The sequence below is a fragment of the Phaethon aethereus genome (assembly GCF_964289735.1).
Source record: "Phaethon aethereus genome assembly, chromosome: 10".
Classification (NCBI taxonomy): Eukaryota; Metazoa; Chordata; class Aves; order Phaethontiformes; family Phaethontidae; genus Phaethon; species Phaethon aethereus.
This window is the reverse complement of record NC_138586.1, coordinates 8,646,791-8,670,821: the sequence shown is the minus strand read 5'-3', so window position 1 is coordinate 8,670,821 and position 24,031 is coordinate 8,646,791. Positions and strand designations below refer to the sequence as shown.

Sequence of the window (24,031 nt, the reverse complement as noted above, 5' to 3'; positions counted from 1 at the left end):
ACAGGGAGATGAAGCAAAAGAAAAACAATCAAAATGTAAGCTTTCTACTGCTTGTCCGAGACACCATATATTGCGACCCCTTGCCTTAGCGCTCTGTGTCATTTCTGGGGAAGCCTGTTATTTATTATGTTGGAAATAACTGTTTGAATTCATCCATTGTAGATGTATACGAGTATATTTCCAGTCAAGAGAGAGAATTTAAAGTTACTTTATGAGCAAGTACTTTCTGCAGTTTTAATTTTTGTGCTCTTTATCCTCCTAAAACTTGAAAACAGGACAGTTCATGCCTTGGGATGGGATGAGGCAGAGTTTGAAGAACAGAAGAGCACCAGAAACAAGTTCTTAACTTGCAATGTTGCTTACAAACCCCTGTTAAATACATCCTTCAAAACTATTTTTTAAAGTGATGCTCCTGATGTTATTGCCACAGAAGCTGTGAGAGCATTCATGCTCGCTTCAGTACGCCAGGATCAGCCCTGTCAGGAATGTCCCAAGTAGTAAAAAAAGGTGAAAGAGCCTTGTCAGTACTGAGAAGAGAAGTACAAAGTGGGTGGGTTTGCCTACCACCAGGTGTGCCACCATGCTTGCTTTTCCTTGTCCTTTGCTGAAAAATAGAAGAAAGCACCAAGGGGGTGGGACAGAAATGAGGAGAGAGGAATGGTAAGGACATGAAGGATTCCCTAGGCTGTGGGATGTAGATTTATGGGTCTCTTAATAGGACTCATGTTTGCAAATGTTTTTCTGCTTTTCCTAGTGAGAAACAGTAGTCCAATTCTGTTCTCTTTAAGAGAAGGATCATTTATGCTCTCAGCATGGATGCTATTTCCAATTTTCCACATCCTTTCAGTGCCTCAACAATCTCTTGTGAAGATAAGGTGTGTTTGCTGGTTTTTATTTTCTAGATGAGGTTATGTGATGTCCTCCATTAAGGCCTCTGTGACTCTCTATTTCTGGGAAATGAGTAATCAAAAATTGAATAGGTAATCATTCCCACGATTCCTGTGCCAGAGTCGAAATCTGTGTTATTATCTAAAAGACTGCGCACCCCGTGAGCTGCAGTGTTGAAGAAATTTGTGGCTTCTAACCTGGACTTTATCTAATATCTAGTTTTGTCTTGGATATTATGTGGGTAATGAAAAATACTTCACATTATGTCACTCAAGTTTACGAAATACATCTCCAGACTACTGGTGAATACTGAATTCTATTTTGACATGTATTTGTGATTCGAAGAGTTCTTGGATGCTTTTGTAACGAACATTAATCGTAATTATAGATGTGCCATTTTCTGAGCTTTTGAATTTGTGTTCTCTCAATGTTTGTGTGACTGTTGCAGCAGACCACACATCCATGGAAAGAAATCTGTAAATGATCAGAAGACTTTGATGCACACTGAAGTAGGGCTTTCCCTCCCTGGACTTCAAGTAGCATCAGCAGAACTGATACCTTCCCAACGCATTTTCACTTTTCTTCATAATACGGAGAAGAGCCAGCTTTGCCTTTCTTTACAACAAAACCCTGTACATGGACAATAATCCCACGAAATCCCAGTATCATCTTTTTAAACCATTTGCACGTTGCAAGAGAATGTACAAGTGAGGAAGGGTAAATCTTTAGAGAAGAAAAAGGTACTCTTGTAGCCTGAAGCTAGTGGGTATGTGATATGGACATATCACCATGAACGTGTCTTAGGATGCACGGTGGTGCGCAAAACGTCTTTCTCATCGTGTGCCCAAAGGCGCTAGACCTGACACTTCCAAGAAACGGGAAGCTTGGGTTTGTTTGCAGAGGGCTTGCTCCCACACAGTCTCTAGCATGCCACCCTGGCTCAGGGCTGCGTGTTGTGAACAGAGCAGTTTAATTTCCAGCTTTGCCCTATGGGGAAATGAAGTAGCATATGTGTGACCTTGCAGAGGTCACACTGATTCAGTGAGAACTGGCTTTGGCTTCCTACGACACAACAATCTGAGGGGGACAAAAGTCTGTGAACCCTGGCTTAAATGTATAATGTGAAATGCAGATGTGTCATTCTGCCTTGCCCAGATGTCCACAGGGGCAGGGCTGAGCCTTCTGCTGCTGCTGGCATGGGTCTTGTGTTGTTTCTTGAACGTGTCAGAAGTGGAAAGCAAGGTGCACCTCTTGAGTCCCTAAGTGGAGTGTGCAGTGCCGGGACCCCCCAGCTTCCCCAGTGTTCCCTTCCTCACTCACAACCTGTCTCCTGGTTTTGCTCTTCCCTCAGCCCAATGCTATATGCAAACAACGGGGAGGGAAATGGGAGGGCGTGTTGTTTTCCTTCTTCTAGCTCTGCAGGCTGGACCCATCCCAGGAGGGCGGGAGCACTGTGCTCCTGCTGCGACAGAATGAATTTGAGGGTGGCTTCTGAATTTAAAATGAACTAGCAGCAGTTCTAAGCATCGGCCTGCATGTCCTGCTCCTGCTTCTGGTTCGTCTCTATTCACCGAAACACAACCTCCTGTTAGAGAGGGAATTGTCCTGCTGGCTCTGCAGCAGGAAGGCAGGACAGCAGGAGGGGACACTTCACCCGTCAGCTCCCATCGCTTCCGTCTGTGATGCCAGCCTTTGCAGTCACATCTGTGAGTACCGCAAGAGAGTAGGAAATCCCCTCAGATGATTGTATTGCTGTAGGTGCGTTGTGCATCCTAGCAGTAGTGTTTTTCTCGGGCTTTTTCTCACTTAAACCCCTTATGTCGTCTTGTTATTCTTGAATGTGTTTCCTCCTGCCCTACTTCATCTCCCAAGAATGAAAAAGTTAAAAATCAACATTGAGGGTTTTACAGATAACTGATTAGTTTTACTATTTCCTGCAGGCAGAGCTCAAAGATTTGAGAGGAAAGATGTACCAAACTGCAGTTCTACCTGAGAAGGCTTCCTTCTTGATGGAGCTTTCTGGCTCCAGCCAATTCTTTAGCCAAATTTTCTTTCTCAACCTGCATTTTGGATTATGACCAATTGATACTGGAAGAAAATATGGCCTTCAGTTCTTAGTCTTAGGCTTTTTCCTGTTGGCTTTCAAACCTGTGAGGTTCTGGAATGTTGAAGTGCAGGTGTTTCTGTGTTCCCTTCCAGGGAGTGGGCAGTGGACGGCATGTCCTCAAGTGAGTGCAAGATGGTAATGTTTTACAGTAGAAGCCCTTGTTGATGAAAAGTGAAGTCATAGATTTCCTAGATTAGTTTTGCAAAAAGCAATTCTTTTGTGTTATATGGAAGAATAAAATAATGGTTTTATTCCCATAAATAAATCTTCAGAAAAGATTTCCATGTGAAACTTTGTTGGGAAAAAAACCTTCAGTTTTATTAAGAAAGTAAAAGAGCTTGAAATCACAGTGAAATATTCTGCTCCCATTTTGTTAATTCAGAAATTTCTTCTTGGTTGATGGCAGTAGAAGTTACGTTTTCTGAAGTACTGAAGAACAAATTGTGTTGTAGCAGGAGCCAAATGCTCTTATTCCAAACAAAAGGTTGTTCGTACAACCTGTGTACTGGAGTGTGCCGAGCAGCCAGAGAGCATGCGAGAAAAGAGCAGCAAGGCTCCAGATGTGATACTTTGCCAATCCTCCCTTTTTCAGTTTTTTAAATTACAAAGTTTCTCTTGTTTCTTGGATGAAATAACACAGATCCAGATCCAAGAAGCAGTCTGCCTTCAGTGGCCTGATAAATTGTTCTTAATTTTCTGGAATAGGTTAATTTCATTTAGGTAAGGGAAGGCAAAAAGAGCAATCTTTTCGGGGCAATGCCAAGTAAGAAGATTAAGTCAGCATCAAATCCATTAGTGAACTGATTTATGTATGTTGGCTAACACCATTTCAATCTCTTTGTCTTGCCTTTTTTTTATTTGTGCTGCAGTTCAGCATTTCTCATCTAAACCCCCTTTGGCTTGGGTGACTGAAAGGAATGCCAGGACAGGTAAATAGGGCTGCGATTCTGCCGGCTGTATCCCGCTTCTTTCAGTTGCTTTTGCGTATTGCAGGCTCCTGAGACTGGTCTGCATAGGGCTCTTCTGTTTGGGAGAGCTGCCTGAGGTCCAAAAGGTGAGCATGTCAGAAGTATTTTAATTTCTATTTTGCCTTCCACTGAAGGACATCCTTATACTTTTACACACCAGTGAATGCAAGGAAGGCAGATCTGCTGCTGGCAGAACAGGAAACTGAACACGGCAATTAACTGGGAAAATCCTAGCTTGAAACAAGAACGGGTCTCTTCTTTGTCCCTACAGTCAGTGCTCCAATATGAGACTAGCTCTGGCTAATAAAATGCAGAATGATGCAGTGCTATCACCTCCTGCCCTCTAAAGAAATACATAACAAAACCTGACAGCGCTGCACCCTCACACTGTGGGATAATCTGGGGTTAGGTAATTAATTTGTTTGGATTTTCAATGCTTATTTTGGGCTTGATTGAAGCAGAATCATCCTATCCCCTCTGGAATCAGCATCCTTCAGGCAAAATTTGTATCTTGGATTGCAGGATACTTTTCAGTCCCAGGCATTTCTCAGTGGCTGTGGTGGTACCTCTACAAAATCAACTCTAGGTGTGGCTTGTGTAAGACTTGTGCACTCCTGTTACCTGCTGGCAATCCCAGCAGCCTTCGTGGGTGGAACAAGTGCCTAGTGGTATAGAGAATTTGGGCGTGCTGATACTCAGGGGCAGGTATGGCCTCAACCTCTCCAGGAAGAAGGAAACATGTGGTCTGGTCCAGGACTGCATTGATATTGATGCTACAGATCCATCAACATCCTCCATGTTGAATGCTTGCATATTTTTAAGGAATATTGTAACATCAGGTGAATAACAGTAAAATTCAATCTGGTAAGATTTGTTGCTTTAATATCGGAGGGTTCCAGCTGATACCTGATTAACATATTCATAAGGATCTGCCTGGGTATTAACGGTTACCTTTTAATCTGAAATCTTTGCAAGGGTCTCATGTCACTTCTGTGCTAATGACTCAGCCTGTCTTTGTAAGAGATTGAATTTCTTTACATGGTGTTTTGAGACTAAATATGAAAGGGGGAAAATGGCCCTTAATTTTAACAAGTTCCCATTTGGTTTAACAGCTGCTGTGAGTTCTGTCTTTTCGGTTGTATTTGCCACTTGGGCAGTGTGTTTCTGGTTGTCAGAGTTCTAATGAAGTGCAACACTTTTTTCTTTTCCCCGCAGCTGTTATTTGTCATTTGATATAACTCTGTCTTGTTACAGTTTTATTCCTGAATAAATAATAAAAGGGCAGTTAGTATCAGAGGGCAGTGCTGGCACGGGAGTTCCCGCTTTGTTGCTAATGTAGAAGAAGCCATCGCTCTCTTTTTAAAGGATGTGTTATCTAGCTGAATTTGAGAAAGACTTGGAACTCCTGAGGAAACCAAAGCCGACCTCTTCCCCTTTTCTGCCCTTTGCCACTGCCTCGTCCTAATTAGCAGTTAAACTCCACGCCCTGCACTCCTGGTGCTGAGCGCCGGCTTCTGGCAGCCGCTCTGGGTTTGTTTTCCATTGTGGTGCGGCCGACACGGTGTGTTTCTCCACTGTGGTCCCGGATGAAGGCTCTTACATCTACTGATTTAGCAAACATGGGTCCATGCTCCCTGGGGTGCACCTTCCCCAGGCTGGAGCCAGGGAGATGTGGCAGCCAGAGCTGGGTGACGTGATAGCCCGGGCAGGGTGTGCCCCCGGGGAGGTTCTTGGGTGGTTCAGGCTGGGGAGTTTGCTGCAAGAGCTGGTCTCTGTTATTTTGCGTGAATCTGTTACTGGAGCTGCAAATCCTGGTTCCTTCTAGCTCTAATGTTACAAATAACTCCCTGGATTCCTCAGAGTATACACAGATGCTTGACTGAGCTTTCTGAGTCTGTTTAAAACTTCACGTGGGTGTGCAAGGGTGGCCCTGCCTGACTGGAGATCCCCGCCCTGCTCTCAGAGGTGTTTCTTGAGCTGCGTAAATGAATGTACAACTAATGTCGGTGTGTTCACATGCCTGACAGGGAAATGCATGCCGTATCACGCCGTGCTGCCAGCTCTGCGCAGAAGGCAGAGAGCGTTTGCTGGACGCCTCTCAGTTTCTCATTAATGTGCAAAGCTCTCATCCGTTTCCGGCAATGTGCCAAGAAAATTTTTTAACAGAATTTCTGCAAAGCTCTTTGCAGTGCACAGTGAGCTCCCCTTAGATCTCCTTGTCCTGTCTGTGTTTCTAACAGCTTGCCTTGGGGCTCCCGGTGAAGGTGGGCAACGCGCTTGTGAGTTTTTGTTGCCTACCTTGATACACGTGTGTTACGTTCCTGCTGAGGACTAGAAATTCTTGTCCTTTCTAACCCTGTCAAACCAAACCCCTCTCAGGAAGGTATTTTGGATGATATTGCAAATACCCTTAAGATTTCAGGATGAATCTATGATGATGAATGTATGACATCTGTGTTTGCACTTGGACACAAGGACTTTCATTAGAAGCCCCTGTATTAAGCCCATGCTTCATTTCATCCTTATGCACCTCCTCAAATTTCTGTTACTTTGGAGTTTGTTGATAAATAAAAATACTTCACTGGGGAGAGATAACAACATGGGATTTCAGCAATTAAATGAAAAGTATCAGTGAATCCTACTAAGGTGAGGAAATGGAGGGTCACAAATGGTTATGAAGAGACCGGGAGGCAGGATGTTATTACATTTTATATGTTAGATGTTCAGATGTAATAACATCTTATGCTTAATGAACGACAGCTCTTTAAAAAATGCTGCTGTTAGATAAAGTCTAGGAGTGGAGAAGAGGGCTTTTCTGAAATTGCTTAGAGTGAGCGAGGTTGTTATAGAAATTTAGGATCTTGATCATTTCTTTTGTGTTTGGAGAGGATGGCAAATGAAAGTGTATCCTCTCAAACTGATAGAAATTCCAACACTTCAGGAGCAAACAGCAGTGTGAAAAGCTATAGCTCTTCCTCTATTTTGCCCCTGCCCTGGGGTAAGTGTCATGCTGACTTAAGGTGCTGTTGAGTTACTCCTTTGTTTCTGAGCTTGCTCAACCAGCACATGTCTAAAACCTCTTTTTGTAGCAAGCAGGGTAGAAGGCAGCTTAGATTTGAGTAAGACCGAGAAATGCTGCTTCTTGTCAGTAATTTTTAGGAGGAGATGCTGTGCCTGAGGGGGGTGGTCAAAAAACCCTTCCAGCTGTGTTGTCCCTGATGGGTTTCATAGTCATACACTTGGCCATACAAACACTGAAGAGGGGAGCAGAGTCTCCCCTACCAACCACCAACTGGCTTAAAAGGTCCACCCAGGGTTATCATTTAAAGGGTTGCATGCAGTCCTCTCTAAGCCTCCCTGGCAAGTAACGGGTGTCATAAGGCTCAAGTTGCATGTTACCACTTTGAAGTATCCTGGTATGGATGTTAAGTAGTTTCAGAGAGAAGAAATCTCTGTGATTTATTTCTTGCTGAGAAAAGTTCAACAGAGATAAAGACGGGAAGGGGGGGGAGTTTAAGGGAACACTAAAAGCACCATCACCTGATGGTGATTATATACAACTCTAAAAGTAGGCCTGCCCCTTATCACTACAGATGGGGAAGTAGGACTTGGGGATATTTCAGCATTAGGCGATTGAGGCAAGTGCCTCAGAGTTTCTTTGGCTTACATGGATGGCTTTTTTTTTCAGCATCTTTTATTCTTTCTGGTGTTTTTTGCTGAGGGAAAAACATTATTTGTGTAAGAGCAGAATCCAGCGATGCTCTTGTGCTGAAAACTGTCGATAGCAGAGGCATCTTCCAGCCTCATCAGTTATGAACCACAAGTGCAAGATCTCCCTTTTGCTGTGCATATTGCTGCCTACAAGTATGACTACTTACTTCAAGAGGTTCCTCTAGTAATTTAGGTGTCATAGTCCCATGAAATCTTATTCTCCTTCAAGCCAGTTGGATATTGGCCACCATCAGACTCCCTATCAAGATCAATGTTAGAGCACACCCATATGAAGCATTTGTTCACACGGGCTCATGTTGGAACATGTTTACTGTGGACTTTACTGCAAAAAATGTCTTTTCTCTTTTAATATACCCACAGATTGCACCTCAAAGATGATTAAGTTTCATAAGTCATTAGGGAAAAAAACAGAAGCAGATACCTTCCAGCAATACATTTGAGACGCCCTAGTCTGAGTTTCTCATATCATCAATTGTTCCTTGTTGCCCATCTTGTACCCAGCCTTGACATGAGTCCTGTAAACCCTGTGGAATATCTGGAGTGAAACTTTTGCTGATGTTCTGGGAAACACTGTTTTTTGGAATCAGTTCTGGGAAAATGGAAAAGATCCTTTAGGATGTGCGTTGTTTTTTTGAGGTAATTTTTTCCAGTATCATTACTATTCTTATTGAATCAACTTTAACTATTTGCATAGGGCTTTTGCCGATGCAATAATATCAGAGTCCCTAAAGTGTTCCCAGGTGAAAGTAACTCTCCATTTCCAATGGGATTAGTAAATAGTTATGGATGAACCAGGAGGTCCAGAATGGATTTTCTTCTGCTTTCTAGTCTTCTACTTACATGCACTACTTCTCTCACAGGTCACATAGTCATGATGAAGCCATCAAACCTTGGGTCTCTTTCTTTCCCTACCTTTTCCAGCAGGAAAGTTAAGGACCTGTTAAGCCACCTGGATACCCACAAGTCTATGGGGCCTGATGGGATCCACCCAAGAGTACTGAGGGAGCTGGTGGAGGAGCTTGCCAAGCCACTCTCCATCATTTATCAGCAGTGCTGGTTAACAGGGGAAGTCCCAGATGACTGGAGGCTTGCCAATGTGATGCCCATCTACAAGAAAGGCCAGAAGGAGGATCCTGGGAACTACAGGCCTGTCAATCTGACCTTGGTACTGGGGAAGATTATGGAGCGGTTCATCTTGAGAGTGCTTACAGGGCATGTGCAGGACAACCAAGGGATCAGGCCCAGCCAGCATGGGTTCATGAAAGGCAGGTCCTGCTTGACCAACCTGATCTCCTTCTATGACCAGGTGACCAGCTTAGTGGATGAGGGAAAGGCTGTGGATGTTGTCTACCTGGACTTTAGTAAAGCCTTTGACAGCGTCTCCCACAGCATTCTCCTGGAGAAACTGGCGGCTCGTGGCTTAGACAGGTGCACTCTTCACTGGGTAAAGAACTGGCTGGACGACCGAGCGCAGAGAGTTGTGGTGAATGGTGTTAAATCCAGCTGGTGGCCAGTCACAAGTGGTGTTCTTCAGGGCTCAGTTTTGGGGCCGGTCTTGTTCAATATCTTTATTGATGACCTGGATGAGGGGATAGAGTACTCCCTCAGTAAGTTTGCAGATGACACCAAGTTGGGTGGGAGTGTTGATCTGCTGGAGGGTAGGAGGGCTCTGCAGAAGGATCTGGACAGGTGGGATCGGTGGGCTGAGGTCAGCTGTATGAGGTTTAATAAGGCCAAGTGCGGGGTCCTGCACTTGGGTCACAACAACCCCATGCAACGCTACAGGGGAGGAGTGGCTAGAGAGCAGCCCAGCAAAAAAGCACCTGGGGATGCTGGTTGACAGCTGGCTGAACATGAGCCGGCAGTGTGCCCAGGTGGCCAAGAAGGTCAACAGCGTCCTGGCCTGTCTCAGAAATAAAGTGGCCAGCAGGAGTAGGGAAGTGATTGTGCCCCTGTACTTGGCACTGGGGACGCCGCACCTCGAATACTGCGTTCAGTTTTGGGCCCCTCACTACAAAGAGAATGTTGAGTTGCTGGAGTGTGTCCAGAGAAGGGCAATGAAACTAGTGAGGGATCTGGAGAACAAGTCTTACGAGGAGCAGCTGAGGGAACTGGGGTTGTTCAGTCTGGAGAAGAAGAGGCTGCGGGGAAACCTTATCGCTCTCTACAACTACCTGAAAGGGGGTTGTGGAGTGGTGGGTGTTGGTCTCTTCTCCCAAGTAACTAGCGCTAGAACGAGAGGAAATGGCCTCAAGTTGCACCAGGGGAGGTTTAGATTGGATATTAGGAGAAATTTCTTTCATGAGAGTGGTCAAGCATTGGGATAGGCTGCCCAGGGAGATGGTGGAGTCACCATCACTGGAAGTGTTCAAGAAACGTGTGGATGTGGCACTTTAGGACATGGTTTAGGAGGCATGGTGGTGTTCGGTTAACGGTTGGACTTGATGATCTTGAAGGTCCTTTCCAACCTTAATGATTCTGTGATTCTGTGCTGTGAGGAATCTTACTCTTCTTCCTAGCTGGTTGTGAAGGCTGGTTGAACAGTAATTCAGGTAGCTCAACCTTTTTCCTTGCCATGGGGCAGGGTGCTGGGTTTTGAGAACTGACTATGCACAGGAATGTAAGCAGCTCTGCACAGAGATGCTACGTTCCTGTCCCTCATGGTACAGTTTCTCTTCCATCCTCATCTTCACCGCATGTGCTTACTGTGGCAGTACCTGCTTCATTGCCAGGTCCAGTATGAGACTGCAGGAGAAAAAAATGTGGGCTGGAAGAAATTCTGTGGACTAAATCTGTCCCCCTTTTTTTTTTTTTAATAACCTGCTTTTATAACATCGACCACCAAATGCTTGGAAAAATATATTAAGATCATCAGAAGAAAAGTCAATCAATTGCAGCGCATCACTGTAAGGCATACCAGGACCATGCTGTAGCCTACAATGAGGCTATCACCTTGGAGATAAATGGGATCCCAATTATGTTTCTTTTTCCTAACTCTAGTGGCAACTGCTGTGCAGAAGCAGAATAAATATCCTAGCCCATCAGGATAGGATAGTAGCCTATCACCCTGCTACTGCACTAACACCAGAGCCTTCATTTAGGTAACCTCTATTTTTATTACTTAGCTAGCAGCCCTTCTGTTTTCAGTGATGGAAAGATGAGCAGAAAGGAGCTGGTTTGTTACAGTGATCTGTGAAAAAGCCATTTATGAGAAATGTGGTATGTGCTCAGCACATCTCCATTGACACCAGGGTGTACTGGCCCCTGCCCACAAGTCATCATCAGTGAAGTCATTGCTTGGCCAGTGAATTCCTCACCCCAAGCACAAATCAGGGAGGGACTTTAGAAGGCCAGCTTTGGTTTAGGAAGGCATCCAGGTTTTGACTGATCAGGTCCTGGGGCGTCAGGGTGCAAACTTGGTGCGTAAGAGAGAAAGCCCCAAGCATGTTAAGTCCAGAGAATATCTAAGAGCACCAAGAGAAGAGTAAAAATGGAGAGAGGCCTGCTTGCCCTCCATCTCCTGCTAGCCACGCTTTCAGCATGTTTACTCAATGCAATGTTTATAGCAAGAGGGTACCTTGTAATTACAGTGAGGACAGATCTAACAGCTAAGGCAAATTAAATGCAGCTCTCTTACGGCAGACTGCAGTATTCATTTGCCTGTGAGCAAGTCTGCTTTTCCCCTGCAAGTTCTGCATCCTGCGGCTCTCTGCATGATGCCTCACTTCCCTGCATTCCCCTTTCTTTGGGCTTTGACACCTTCTTGCAGAATGTTTTTTTCTTAATTAATAAACCTGAGATTTGCCCTGTAATACTGTAAGGAAAGTGCAAGCTGGTACAGCTTCAATTTCATGCTTTTCAAGACAGCTTGCAAAGGTACCAGATTGACGAGTCTGCTTGCACTGGGTTTGTTTCAGATTTGCTCTACCTATGTGAGATCAGATTCTGGTTCAAGGAATGGCATTTGTTTACCCTCTCCAAAAGAGATGAGAAAGGATCTTCAGCTAAATAATCTCTCTGGGCAGTGGAGAACAGGAATTCATTAAGTTCTTGAGGAGGCAAGATTTGCTGGGAAGGGAAACAACCCTTCTTAGACCAACTCAGAACGGGAAAAACAGATAAGCTTCCTCTGGGCACCTGAGCCCTTCTCAGCATCCCTGAACTGAGGTTGCTCAGAGCACGGGTGCTCTATCTTAGCGTGCGTACCTAGCATAACTCTGTTCTGTTAACTCAAGCTCTTCTATTGCTATTCCTCTAATTATTGATTTAGGCTTAGTTACTTCATATGTTGATTACTTTTTTGTTTAAAAATTACGTCTATTTCTATATGACAACTGACTTCTCTTTATGTTAGTCTCTTGTTCTTGTTGGACAGAGTGCTAGAGGAGATACTGATGCCAGAATCAGTATGTATTGGAGGTCTGTCCTGAGCCTCTCTCAGAAAGTGAGGCTGGGTTTGCGGCAGCTTTTTGTGTCATGCTGGTCTCTGTCCAGACTGAGTTTTTTCTCTATGGTCTAAGCTCATCTTGCTCTCTCCTGAAGATAAGTACTGTACAATACTACTTTGTTTCAAGTCTGAATCTTTAAGAAGGATATTAAGGTGTATCTCGAAAAGGGCATCTGAATTTGGTATTACAGCATCTAATGCAGCCCAAAAGTGAACCTATGTGTGCACAAACAACCCTTATGAAAAGCACCTTTTAAGTCTTCATAGCTAGCTATGAAGCTAGCCAGCTGCTTTGAGTGCCACCTCTTTGCTTTGGACAGTCCTCACCTCACACAACTTCTTTGGTGGTCTTAAGGCTCAACCAACAGACCAGCCACAGTCTAAAAAGGTGCTGCCTGTAGCAGACTTGGACAAGATTTGGTCCAGAATGAGCTAAAGGCTAAATGTCCTTCACTGACAGAAACATTATGTGTGGCGATTTTTTTTTTTAATAGCTTCATCATTTCTGTATATAACTCAAAAGACTTACAAGGAAAGAAAAAAATTGCCTCCCATCCCCACTAACTAACAAGAAAGAGCTGGGAATGGAGAGAGACTCATCCCTGGGACTGCAAGGCTGGGAGGCCAAAACGAGCTGTGAGTTGACAGATTTTATTTTAGAATAGTAACAGACGGCAAATAGTGGTGGTACAGCTGCCAGGACTGGGAGAGGATGGATGCTGGTTTGCCATTTCTATTGATGTTGGCAATAATTCACATTTATATTTATACAGGGCCTTTCCAGTTTCAGAGCACTTTGCAGACCAGTTGATAAATCATGGACTTGGAGTTACCATGGGCTGGTAGAGCTCACCTCTGTGCTTGTGTGGCCAGTGTGTGAGGGTTAAACATAAGGGCATCAGCCTGCATTCCCTACGCAGCCTGGACGGGGATTAGGCAGCTGCTTAAAATCACATAGTACCACTCAGCAGGGATTTCAGGCAGAAAACGAGGGTAAACAGCTGGAATCCAGAGGGAGGCACTGGTAGCCAGGGTGTCAAGTGGGAGTTTGGGTACATGGACTCACTCTCCTATAGCTGCAACAGGTTGTTTAGACTCTTCCCAAAGACCTGCAGTCTCCCACCAGAAGCGGCCGTGGGCAATAGGTAGCCGTCAGCCACGCTGTCCTTGCAGAGTCAGATACTGCAGCCAGAGCCGCGCGGGCTCAGCTGGCACCGACGGAGGTGCTGAGGCTTCCTCCCGCTCGGTGCAAGTTAGAGGGTGGCCCCAAGAGCTTCCTGCCTCCAACACTCGTGCTCCATCAGATGTGCTGTGAAGGCAGGTGGTGTTTCCGAGCCCGCCCTTACCCCAAGCATTTGGAAGTAATACAGGAAGGAACCGAGTTTTTAAGCTGGTGGGATTGCTGTCTCGTAACCTTACTGCAGGCTATAAGTTTGGTGGATATAACCAGCTAAATGACAGCAGTCTGGGGCACCTAACCAGAGTGGGGACTTTTTAGCATTTTTTTGGTATATATTAAGAGCCTTCTCCATTACTAGCAGGTTCAGTTGCCGTTATTGCATCCAGGAAAAACATCACACTAACCAGAGCTAACTTTAGAAATCCGGAAGAATTGCAGTATCGTGGTTTCCCCTCATGCGAAGGGTCAGAACTTCCAGGAAAACACGGGAAGAAATCATTAAAAGGCACAGAAATGAACAGAAAATGGTATTTTTAAAAAGTTGAAAGTTGTTGGAGGTAGGTAAAACATGAACTTTACATGGTTGCCTGCCTTTGTAATATCTTCAGGTCACCTTTTCGGGAAGGCATGCCTAAGCTGAGCAGGGCGTGTTAGGATTAATGTGGAGTAATGGGAGGAAGCTTTCCAAACAGTGTTCCGCTGGGATGGTCTAAAAAATTCTTTTTAGTTTTTAAAATATCTGAAGCCCTGAAAATGGGCAAGTCGCACTGCACCGATACCAAAAGTGGCCTGACCCCTTCTTAAAGGTCCACAAGAAGATGTAATTAAATTAATTTTTAATCAGTTGAGAGTGAATGTCCAGCTACCATCTGCACCACATCAAGGGAAAAATCACCTCCTTTTACATTTTTTCCAAGGTAGTGGTAAGTGATATAAGGAAAGATACGAAATCACGCGAGCAGGGCTGGTCTCTAGTTTCCAGCCCATTTTCACAGACTTCTGAGCTCACATGCGACTTTGAATCTGGCTGGCCTTAGCCAAGTGAAAGTTATGAATCTCTGGGGTGTAAACACTGCAAATTCACTTCGCTGCATTCAGTTAGAGAAGCTGAAGGCATGGCCCAAGTGTGTTTTTGACAGTCAATGAAAAGGTCATGACCTAAAAGTAAGGCTAAAATACAGTAATCCAGTCCTTCACCTGGCAGTGTAAGAAATTCCCTTCTTTAACGATCAGCCAAAATAAGATATAATGCATAACAATATAAATGTAATTGAAGTGCTGGAGAGCTGGTCCTTTCTCCTTCAGTAAATACTGTGAGGCCTTTCTCCTCCTCCTGGAAGCAAGTCTTTCCCACAGGTCCAGAGGGAAAAGTAGCTGTCACGCAACCATTGCGAGATACTGATGAGATGGCTAACGAAGCTTGCGGTTGTGATGCCAAAGTGATGCTGAAACGTCTGGTCGTGGGAGGGCTCAGGAGGAGGCCGAGAGCTCGCTTTGCAGACTGCCTCCTGCTCTGCCTTGGCCTTGCTCCTGCATGGATGCAGGGCTGGCACAAGGTGGGGAGCAGCACAAAGAGCCCATGGTTTTCCCGTAGGGAAGCCAGGTAACGGTTGGTAGCCCAGAGCGTACTGCTGTTCTCTGGCTTCACAATTGTGCTGCGAGATCTCAAAGGACATTTGCCTGGAAAAAGTTAAATTCTGGAGTTTTATGCTTTTGTCTAGGACTTTGATGGTGTCCTTAGATTGGATATTTCCATGTTCTCTAACCTTACATCCTAAGGATGCTGTGGGCTGGCAATACCTCCTGTCCTGTCTGTTCATTACCCTCTGTATTGTTTTATGCAGCACAGTCAGAATTTGAGACCAGCTGGCAGCCCAACTGCATTGTCTGTTTAACTGCAGGAAACCATGCTTTATCCCCCTCTGAATCCTGATGGTGTAATGATAACAGATAATTGTCTGAATGCTTTTTTCTTTCTTTTGTTTATTCCTCTCTTTGAACAGACTCCCTAAATACACAAATAAAATCCTGAATTAAAATTTGTGGATTAATGAATTGAATAACAGATTTTTAAATTTTTTTTTTCCTGTTGCCTGGATCTCAGGGAGAGTTTCTCTGATTTTTCACTTGTGTTCCCCTGTCAAACATCTTCAGTTGTCAAAATGGGTGGTCACACGCTGGGCTGTTGTACAGGCACGTCAGATGCATCAGTGCTTATCAGAATGCTGAAAAGAGACAACAATTAACAGTCTGGGATTTCTCATGTGCCATTTTGGTGCTGTGTGCGTGGTGTACAGAGTGCCCTGGAAGCCAAGAGCTTGCATGGAGCAGGGACATGGGCCATAGACCCCTATAGAAGGATGGTTCTTAATGCTCTTTGATGGGGCAAACACTGTATTCCCAGGAGTGATCCTTTAGAGTTTGTCATGCAAGAAATGCCTGTCAGAGTGAGGGCTGCAGGGTCAGGATCCCCCAGCACCGCAGTATTATTATCCATCTAAGTTACAGCAGTATGCGATCAATACGATTGCACATGCTCAATGGTAGCTTTATATTATAAAAAGAACAAAATTGGTCTGAAAGTGTTTTCTATGAACTGCCACTTAGTTTGCAGAACCAAGCATGCACTTCACATCTGCAGACTGGAGGTTAGTGAAATACAAGCAAACGCACAGCAAGTGGCAGGTAAAAACTATCAAGAAAAGAAGGCTATCACAGCTAATAGAAAGTCATGTTGAATAAAGCTTTTATGACTTTATCTTTTTGCCTGGGGCAAACAGTACATTTTGTTTCTGTTTTGCAGTGAGCGTAAGCTTTGGAAGGTTAAATAGAGAGTATTAGGTTATGGTAAGTGGTCATCAGAGGCTTGCTTTACAGTCACGGCCTGTTAAATTGTTTACTGAACCTTATTATATATATCTCTCTGAGGTTGATGTGAGTCTTAATTCCAGTTTATCTCCTTGTAGACATGAGTCTGAGTTTTTCATAAAACCTGAAGGGACAAACATAAAGTTTAAGCTGCTTCTTATTATAAGCCACAAATAGTAAGGTGTCACCACAAACATACCAGTCACCCCAATGAACTTTTAACATCATGTCATTGTGTATCTTAGCACATTTTCCTCTGCATAGGTTTCTATACCTGTTGTTCCACAACTGTCAGTTATTCTGGCTGCAGCCAGACAGATGCCAGGATCTCATCTGACTTCTGGGAAGAGGTTGGGACAGTGCGGGTGACTGGTCATGCAGTGAGCCCCCATGGCACTCATGTCCATCATGCCCATGGGTGAGCTTCTCACCTGCTGGCCTTGAGGCTGTTGTATGTGGGTTTGTTTGCCTCAAAATGCTGTTCTGGGCACCGGTTGTTTGGGAGCAACTCAGATGCCTGCAAGGTGGCTGGCAGGAAGGGGCAACCTGGACAGCAAAGCCCTCTTTCCTCCTCAGGTGGAGCTGGACTCTGCGAGTGAGTGGAAGTTCGTCTGCAAAACTGTCTCTTTGCTTTGGTGCAACTCCTGTCATGTTGCACCAAATGTCCAAATGCTCAGGATATTTCAATTTACAGATAACAGTGTTAACTTCAGGCTCCATTGAGCATCTGTATCTTGGTAACCTGAAGCAAACTGTTCTGTAATGTTTCAGCAAGAAATGTGAGTGTGAGAAAGCTTTATACAGATAACAGAGAACAAAAGTTTTGGGTGCTTGCTTTGGACATTTTGAGACGTGGAAAAATAGCCAGTTTTCAGAAAAATATTTTCCCTCCTTCCCCCTCCCCTCTGCCTTTTAACCCTGCTTCTAGGTTCAGGATACCTAAAACACAGCTCGTGTACTAAAGGACAGCCCACAGCTGCTGTGTGGGAACGGCGGGGAGAGGCTAGATCTCTGCAACTGGAGCCTGTGCACCGAGGGATTTCCAACAGCCTCATGAGGCAGGCAGGGCCAATGACCCTGGTATTTGTACAGCGATGCTCAGTTAATCTCTGTAGAAGACTGATGTCCTTTTGTATGAAAGTCAGGTGCTGTTCGGGCAGCCTGCCATTGAAGACCTTTACATATGTTGTTTATTGATTTGCAGAACTCGCTGCGGTATTTCCATGTTTCCCAGCACCAGGACTTGATAATAAGTCCTCAGATAACCTGTGTTGTTGGATAAGTAAGGCAAAATGAGAGGCAGGGCCAGTGAACTGCTGGAAGGAGCAGGCTGTTGGAGTGAGCAGAAATAGGATTACAGGAATATGGGAGGGAGACGGGGAGCTCAAAGGCAGGAATATTAGGGCAGAAGATGTCCTAGGGAAGAGGAGGGATAAATTCCTTTTTGTATTACTTGCACATGCTTATAATCTGCTCTGCTGCTGGGCTTCAGGTTGTTTTGTGTTGTTTTTTTTCCTCAAACACTTTGTGGATTACACTGTGAACAGTGTATCATACCTCTGTAAGCTTTGTGTTGGACCTCTGTAACGTAAAAGGATTTAAAGTTTCTCTGAAAAGATGGCCAAGTCTGTATTACCAGCATGCTTGTGACAGACTTGCTTTTCTTCACCATTCATGCTACTTCATGTATCACTCCGTAACTGAGAGATAGAGCACAGTGGCACACCAACCAATTTATACTAAGTAAAAGTTAAAAACAGGATGGAAAATGTGAAAGCTAATAAGGAAATACAGTCACATGCCAGCAAAGAGAAAAAGATACATCTGAAAATAGTGTCACAGAAGCAGATAATTTTAAATTTGAGATAAAGTCCTGCTAGTATTATTTATGGGCAGGACTCCTTTGTTTTAGAGTGGAAAAATGTAAAAAAATACAGTAGTGAAGATCTTTGGCAGGAGACTGGTCTTTACCTTCCCTAAAAGCTACACATTAGATGGCTTCCCATTCTGCAGTGGTTTTGGGAGTGAGGGTCCCATCTCATCCCACAGAGGACAAGGACATGAGCCTTTGACCACAGGACCCAGCACACAGTGGTCTCATAGCAAGCCAGGGATTGTGAGGCTGAAAGTTTAACTCAAGTTACTCTTATTTTAATAATTAGCCAGCAACCAGTTCCCATACTGTGACGGGCATGCTCTGCTTTGGAGGCATGCAATGTTCCCCCTCTTTTCAGTGCTCAGTCATTAAAAATGCACTGATTCTCAGGACTGACTGGCAAATAGCTATTATATGGGTCTGACCTTCATGTTCATCTCACCAGAAGAGAAATATAAAGTTGACCACATTTCCAAATAAAATGGGAGATGAGTTCATTTCTGTGAAATAGTACTGTGTGAACTTTTCTGGCCTTATTTTCAGGGACCCGACAGCCTGCCGGGGAGATAGGCATTCTAACTGATAGGAGAGCCAAGACTGCAAGGTGAAAGCACAGAGCAGAGGATGACAGGTTTGCTCTCCAAGTAAAGGAGGAGATTATTCTTGTCTTGACAAAACCGTCTTATTTTATCCCTGCTGGAGCAGCATGCAATGAAGTGGTGTAAAATAATACACCCAATACTGTGCTCTTGGATTGAATCCAAATTACTAAGTCCATCCTGTGAATGTTATTTTTATAGATTCCCTCCCCCCCATACTTTTACTTCCTCCCAACTATTCAACTTAGTGAAGAAAGACTGACAGCTACTGCTCATTTCTCCCAGCAGCTGGCAGAAATGTGTGGCTGATAATTTTCCCTATGATTTTGCTAAGTTTTGGATTAAATCCACTGATGTGCTGTCTTACGTAGGGAATATCCAGCTTTATTCTGCTTTTCCTGATTCAGAACTGGATGTTGAATGTGGCTGTCTTTCATCCCCAGCAAATGCAGAGGCTTGCTCTCTGACCGCCTGTGTACAAAAATGTGTATCTGAGTGGGACAGGCCCAGTGAAGAGGAAAGGTTGTGGTCCCATTGGTGGAGTTTGTCTCCAGTATCCTCTGGAAGTCTCCTAAACTGGGTAGCTGATAGCTCTGTTTTGCTGTCTTGAAAACTGATTTTTCAAATCCCTTTCCAAAGGGAAATTCTGGTGCTGGGGACACAATTTGCTTTTTGTTGAAGTGCATATTTTTGATCAAATGAATGAAAGTTTTGCTGCAAAAGAGCATTCCCTCTCTACTGTACCTGTGTGAGCACTAAGCCAGACCACAGGTGGTTCTGCCCTTGATAGTAGGCACAAATAGAGCTAATTATATGGGGACCAGGTTCAGTGACTGCGTTTTAAAAAGCTCTAAGATGTTAAATAAGTAAAAAAGCACCACTGAGGCACAGCAGCCACAGTAGTTGTGTGCTGTGGTAAACCTGTGTATGTGAAATCTCTCTCTAAAAAGATTTCAACAATTCATATGACCTCTGCTAATATTTATTTTCAAATGATGCTTTGTGTCAGCTGTCTCAGCTCCATGCTGCCATGGGCTATTCTGAAGTCTGGACTGTTTTCCAGTCAGCGTGAAGTGGGCTCTGCTGCCTGATATGAACTGTTGACTTGTCCTGATAGTTTTTGTTGGCAACAAACATAGCAATGAGCCAACTGCAATGGCAATGCGGCTGTAATTTCTGCCAGCCCTTGGGTGTATTTTCCGAATGCTGAAGCCAGTGACCTAGCTGAACTGAGATCTCAGAGAGTCCTTTCATGGATGCTACAGAAAAAGACCTCTCTTTTAGCGGTTTGTTTTTTTGTTTTTTGGTTTTTTTTTATAATCTGATAGACAGCAGGATATGAGGCTTTGAAGAGAAGGTGCAAGTGTGATCAGTTGGCAGGGATGTTGCCTGCAGCACATGGGGGCATAGGTGTTAACACCTTAAATGTGTTAAATGTAACCTTTACTGCTACTCTAGTAATATTTTCCCTCCTGCCACTGCAGATATGCCTGAAGGTAGTAGAGTTAGGAAAAACAACTACTTTTTGTAGCGTGCTGTCTTCTAACTGCAATGTTGAGCTCCTCCTGAAATGACAATTTGCCTAGTCATCAAAAGCTGAATATTGACAGATGTCCTTTTCAACGTTATAGCTGGTCCTGTGGTTACACCGGTTCCCAAAAGACCTTAAGGTCCCTTTCTTAATGCACTCCTCTACTCTGACTGGCAAACTGGATAGAAAGGCTTTATGCCTACCTAAAAATACACCAGACTCATAACATGAGCAGTAACTGCTGTTAGGAAGTCACTGGTTGCCCAGGTCATTGGAGGCTGCTCCACACAGTGGAGTTGACAGGCATTGTCCCATGCAGTGTGCCATTTTCAATCTAGCAAGGCTTAAATTATTTTATATTTGCACAGACTCTCAACTCTCTCTGTTTTAGAGCCTAAATGAACCCCCACAGCATATACTCTGTGGAGATGGCTGTTAGCAGCTTATTAATCATATTGCCTACCCAGGCCCAGGCAGTGTAGGAGTGACTGACCTTCCATGTTGCACTGGGCAATTTCAATATTAAAGGAACAGGAAAACATACTGAATAAGATAAGCACATAAAGGCTGGCTGCACCATGGCTCCTGGAAGAACACACAATGTTTAGCATGAACACTGCAGAAATTCTGGTGAAAATATACCTGTTCACATGCAAAAGACCAAAAAAGACCTTTCCTGTGCAACTGCTGTCAGTGCAATGAATAAACTACTGAAAACTTAACCTGCCTGTCCCAGTTCCCTAGTTGGCCCATGGTGGACAGAGCTCATGTAAAGTGTCGCTGTGTGATGTTATAGAAAGTATTCTGTCCTATATAGCACTTAAAAGAATGAAGTTCTCTGCAGGACAGCTAATGCTAGGTGGCTGTCTGTGTGACTACAGTTGTGCTGGCTGATTAATGGAGAGCAAAACCCTTCTCTCCTACACAACTTAGGGGAACGCAGGAACCTGATCTGCAGCTACAGCTGAGTTAAGGGTAACGCTTCCAGTTTAGAATTTTCTTAAGAAGGAATATGCAGGTTAATCATGCCTATTTACTCTCCATTGCCGTCACTAGTAGTGCAAAGTCTTATTTTCTAGGGTTTCAAATTCCAAATGGAGGGTAGAGTCAAGCCTGTGAGAAGAGTTAGGCCTAAAGGTGAGTTCTGAGTTGCAAGTTGTCTATCTGGACCTACACTAACCTCTTCTCCTTTTTTGTAGGCAACATCTTTGTCGTCAGTTTGTCTGTCGCAGACCTTGTAGTTGCGGTTTATCCATACCCTCTGATCTTGAGTGCCATTTTCCATAATGGATGGAGCATGGGAAATGTTCACTGTCAGATAAGCGGGTTCCTGATGGGCTTAAGTGTCATCGGGTCCATTTTCAACATCACGGCGATCGCAATCAACCGCTACTGCTACATCTGCCACAGCCTTCGGTACGATAAGCTCTTCAACCTGAAGAACACCTTCTGCTATCTCTGCCTGACCTGGATACTCACAGTGGTGGCAATTGTGCCAAACTTCTTTGTCGGCTCCTTGCAGTATGACCCCCGGATTTACTCCTGCACCTTTGCCCAGACAGTGAGTACATCATACACCATTACAGTGGTGGTGGTTCACTTCATCGTCCCACTGTCCATCGTGACGTTTTGCTACCTACGGATCTGGATTTTGGTGATTCAAGTGAAACACCGGGTGAGACAAGACTGCAAGCAGAAGCTCAGAGCAGCTGACATCCGGAATTTCTTGACTATGTTTGTGGTTTTTGTCCTTTTTGCTGTGTGCTGGGGACCATTAAACTTTATTGGCCTTGCTGTTTCGATTAATCCTTCAAAAGTGCAGCCACACATTCCAGAATGGCTTTTCGTCCTGAGCTATTTTATGGCCTATTTTAACAGCTGCCTCAATGCTGTGATCTATGGGCTGCTTAACCAGAATTTCCGGAAGGAGTACAAAAGGATACTGCTGACACTCCGGACTCCCAGGCTGCTGTTCATTGATGTGTCCAAGGGTGGGACAGAAGGGATGAAAAGCAAGCCATCTCCAGCTGTAACAAACAACAACAACCAAGCTGAAATACACTTATGAGTTGGAACAGTACTATTTATTCAGGATTACAGTTGTGTATATAATATATGAGCCTTTCTCTATGTGTGCATTTCACAGCTGGTGTTGCTGGGCCCCTCATGCAAGGAAGGAGTCTGCTTCTCATCTGAGGAAGGAGTCTTTAGCTTATTGCTGCGACATCAAGGCTTTGAGTAAGGATTTTCAGAATGGAAGCGACGGATCTTTTTTTTTTCATATGCTATTTTCACCGTGTGCCTAATTGATAGGTTTGGTTGCTTTTGCCACACATGTGACAATACCCTCGAAAAGAGTGCTTGGAGAAATACAGTTATGCTTGAAATGCAGCCTTCGAGAGCCAGCAAAATTGCCAAACAAACTTTTCTCCCGTTCCTCAGGATTCTATTTTTTTAGCATTAACATATCCCAAACTATAGCAAACAAAGTGTAAACTGCATGACTTTTTACCTTTTCGGTTAGGTAACAGTATCAGCCAGGAGGCATACATACAGGCATGATGACTTCCACTGTGTGTGTGTTTGTTTTCCTTTTTCTTTTCTCTTACAGCTTAGAAGCTAGCCTGGGCTAGATGTGAGGCAGGCAAAACCCAGACCTAGTGAGTGTCTGATGCACTTATTTTAATTGAATAGCTACAGATATTAAGTACCCTTGCACTCTCCTTCCCAGGCCGTGAGTAAGAGTAAAACATATGACATAATCTAATTGGAGGAAGATACTTGGAGCCTGATTCTAATTTAGGCAGTATCCTGTCATGGCCAGCATTCATTCCAAACATCCTTCAAAAGTCCCAGCTACATGAACATCATAAAAAAGATTAACATTACAGAGTCCCATCTGTTTAATGCAGACGCTGGCTTTCTAAGTTCCAGTAATACTTACACTTGCAGACAAAGGGAGAGAGGGAAGGAAATATTTGTTCTAAATATCTCTCCTTTTGCCCACCACATAACATGAATTTGATGGGGGGGGTGGAATGGAGATTTTTTTTCCATTCTTTTCATGTACAAAGCTGTAATTAAGTCATGGAGCTGGGAGAGGAAAGCTACTTAAGCATATTCATGCATCAATTCTCAGTTAAAGCCTGAACAGTGTTACCTTTGTCATTGGAGCCAATGTCCTGAAGTGCTGGGAAGGCCAGTATCACATTAGAAACAAGCACATAGGCAAAGATAAGGCTGTTTCTTTTTAATGGAGTGTGTGTGGGGTGACAGCAGCTTGTCTGTAAATATGACTTCTTTTTTTCCTAAGCTTCATTGTGAATTCATCTCCTTACGGTTTTAAATATGAGGATCCTGCTTTGAAACAGTCCTGTAAAATGAACGGGTAAAACTCCCCTGGTGCAAACCTGGCTTGATGCTGGTGTACCGAGAGGCACAGTGGGAGCTGTGTGATGCAGTGGAGCAGGTCAGAGCCCCATGGGTCTAGTGAGGACAGCGGTCAGCCCTGCTCCTGATCAAAGAGTGCAGTCAAAGTAGGAATAATTCCCAGGACTGAACCCTGAAACACTGAGAACCAGACTTTGCAATAGCATGTAGGTACCTAGAGATGGAGGTACGTAGGATTTACAAAAACCCTGAGCAGGCTAAGTGCCTAATCCTTAGTGAAGTTAACAAGCCACTTGTGCACTGCTTGCTGAAAGCAACTTGTTGATGAATGTCCTTCCTGCTGATTTTTGGGGGAGTTGAGAGAAATTAAATGCCTTTATGAAATGGGCCGAGAAACACTGCATGGCGCGTGGCTTCAGTGAGGACTGCAGTGTGCCTGCTGCCA

At 44.2% G+C, this 24,031-nt stretch overlaps 1 protein-coding gene across 1 annotated transcript in view; it reads left to right on the top strand.

The window, feature by feature from the left end:
- Positions 1-22,264, top strand: part of GPR50 (G protein-coupled receptor 50) — a gene marked incomplete at both ends in the record, with an annotated part of 41,662 nt that extends 19,398 nt beyond the window's left edge. The window contains one exon of the mRNA XM_082004039.1: positions 21,396-22,264. Coding sequence (XP_081860165.1) covers positions 21,396-22,264 — 869 coding nt within the window. The remainder of the gene's footprint in view (positions 1-21,395) is intronic.
- Between the last annotated feature and the right edge of the window lie 1,767 nt (positions 22,265-24,031).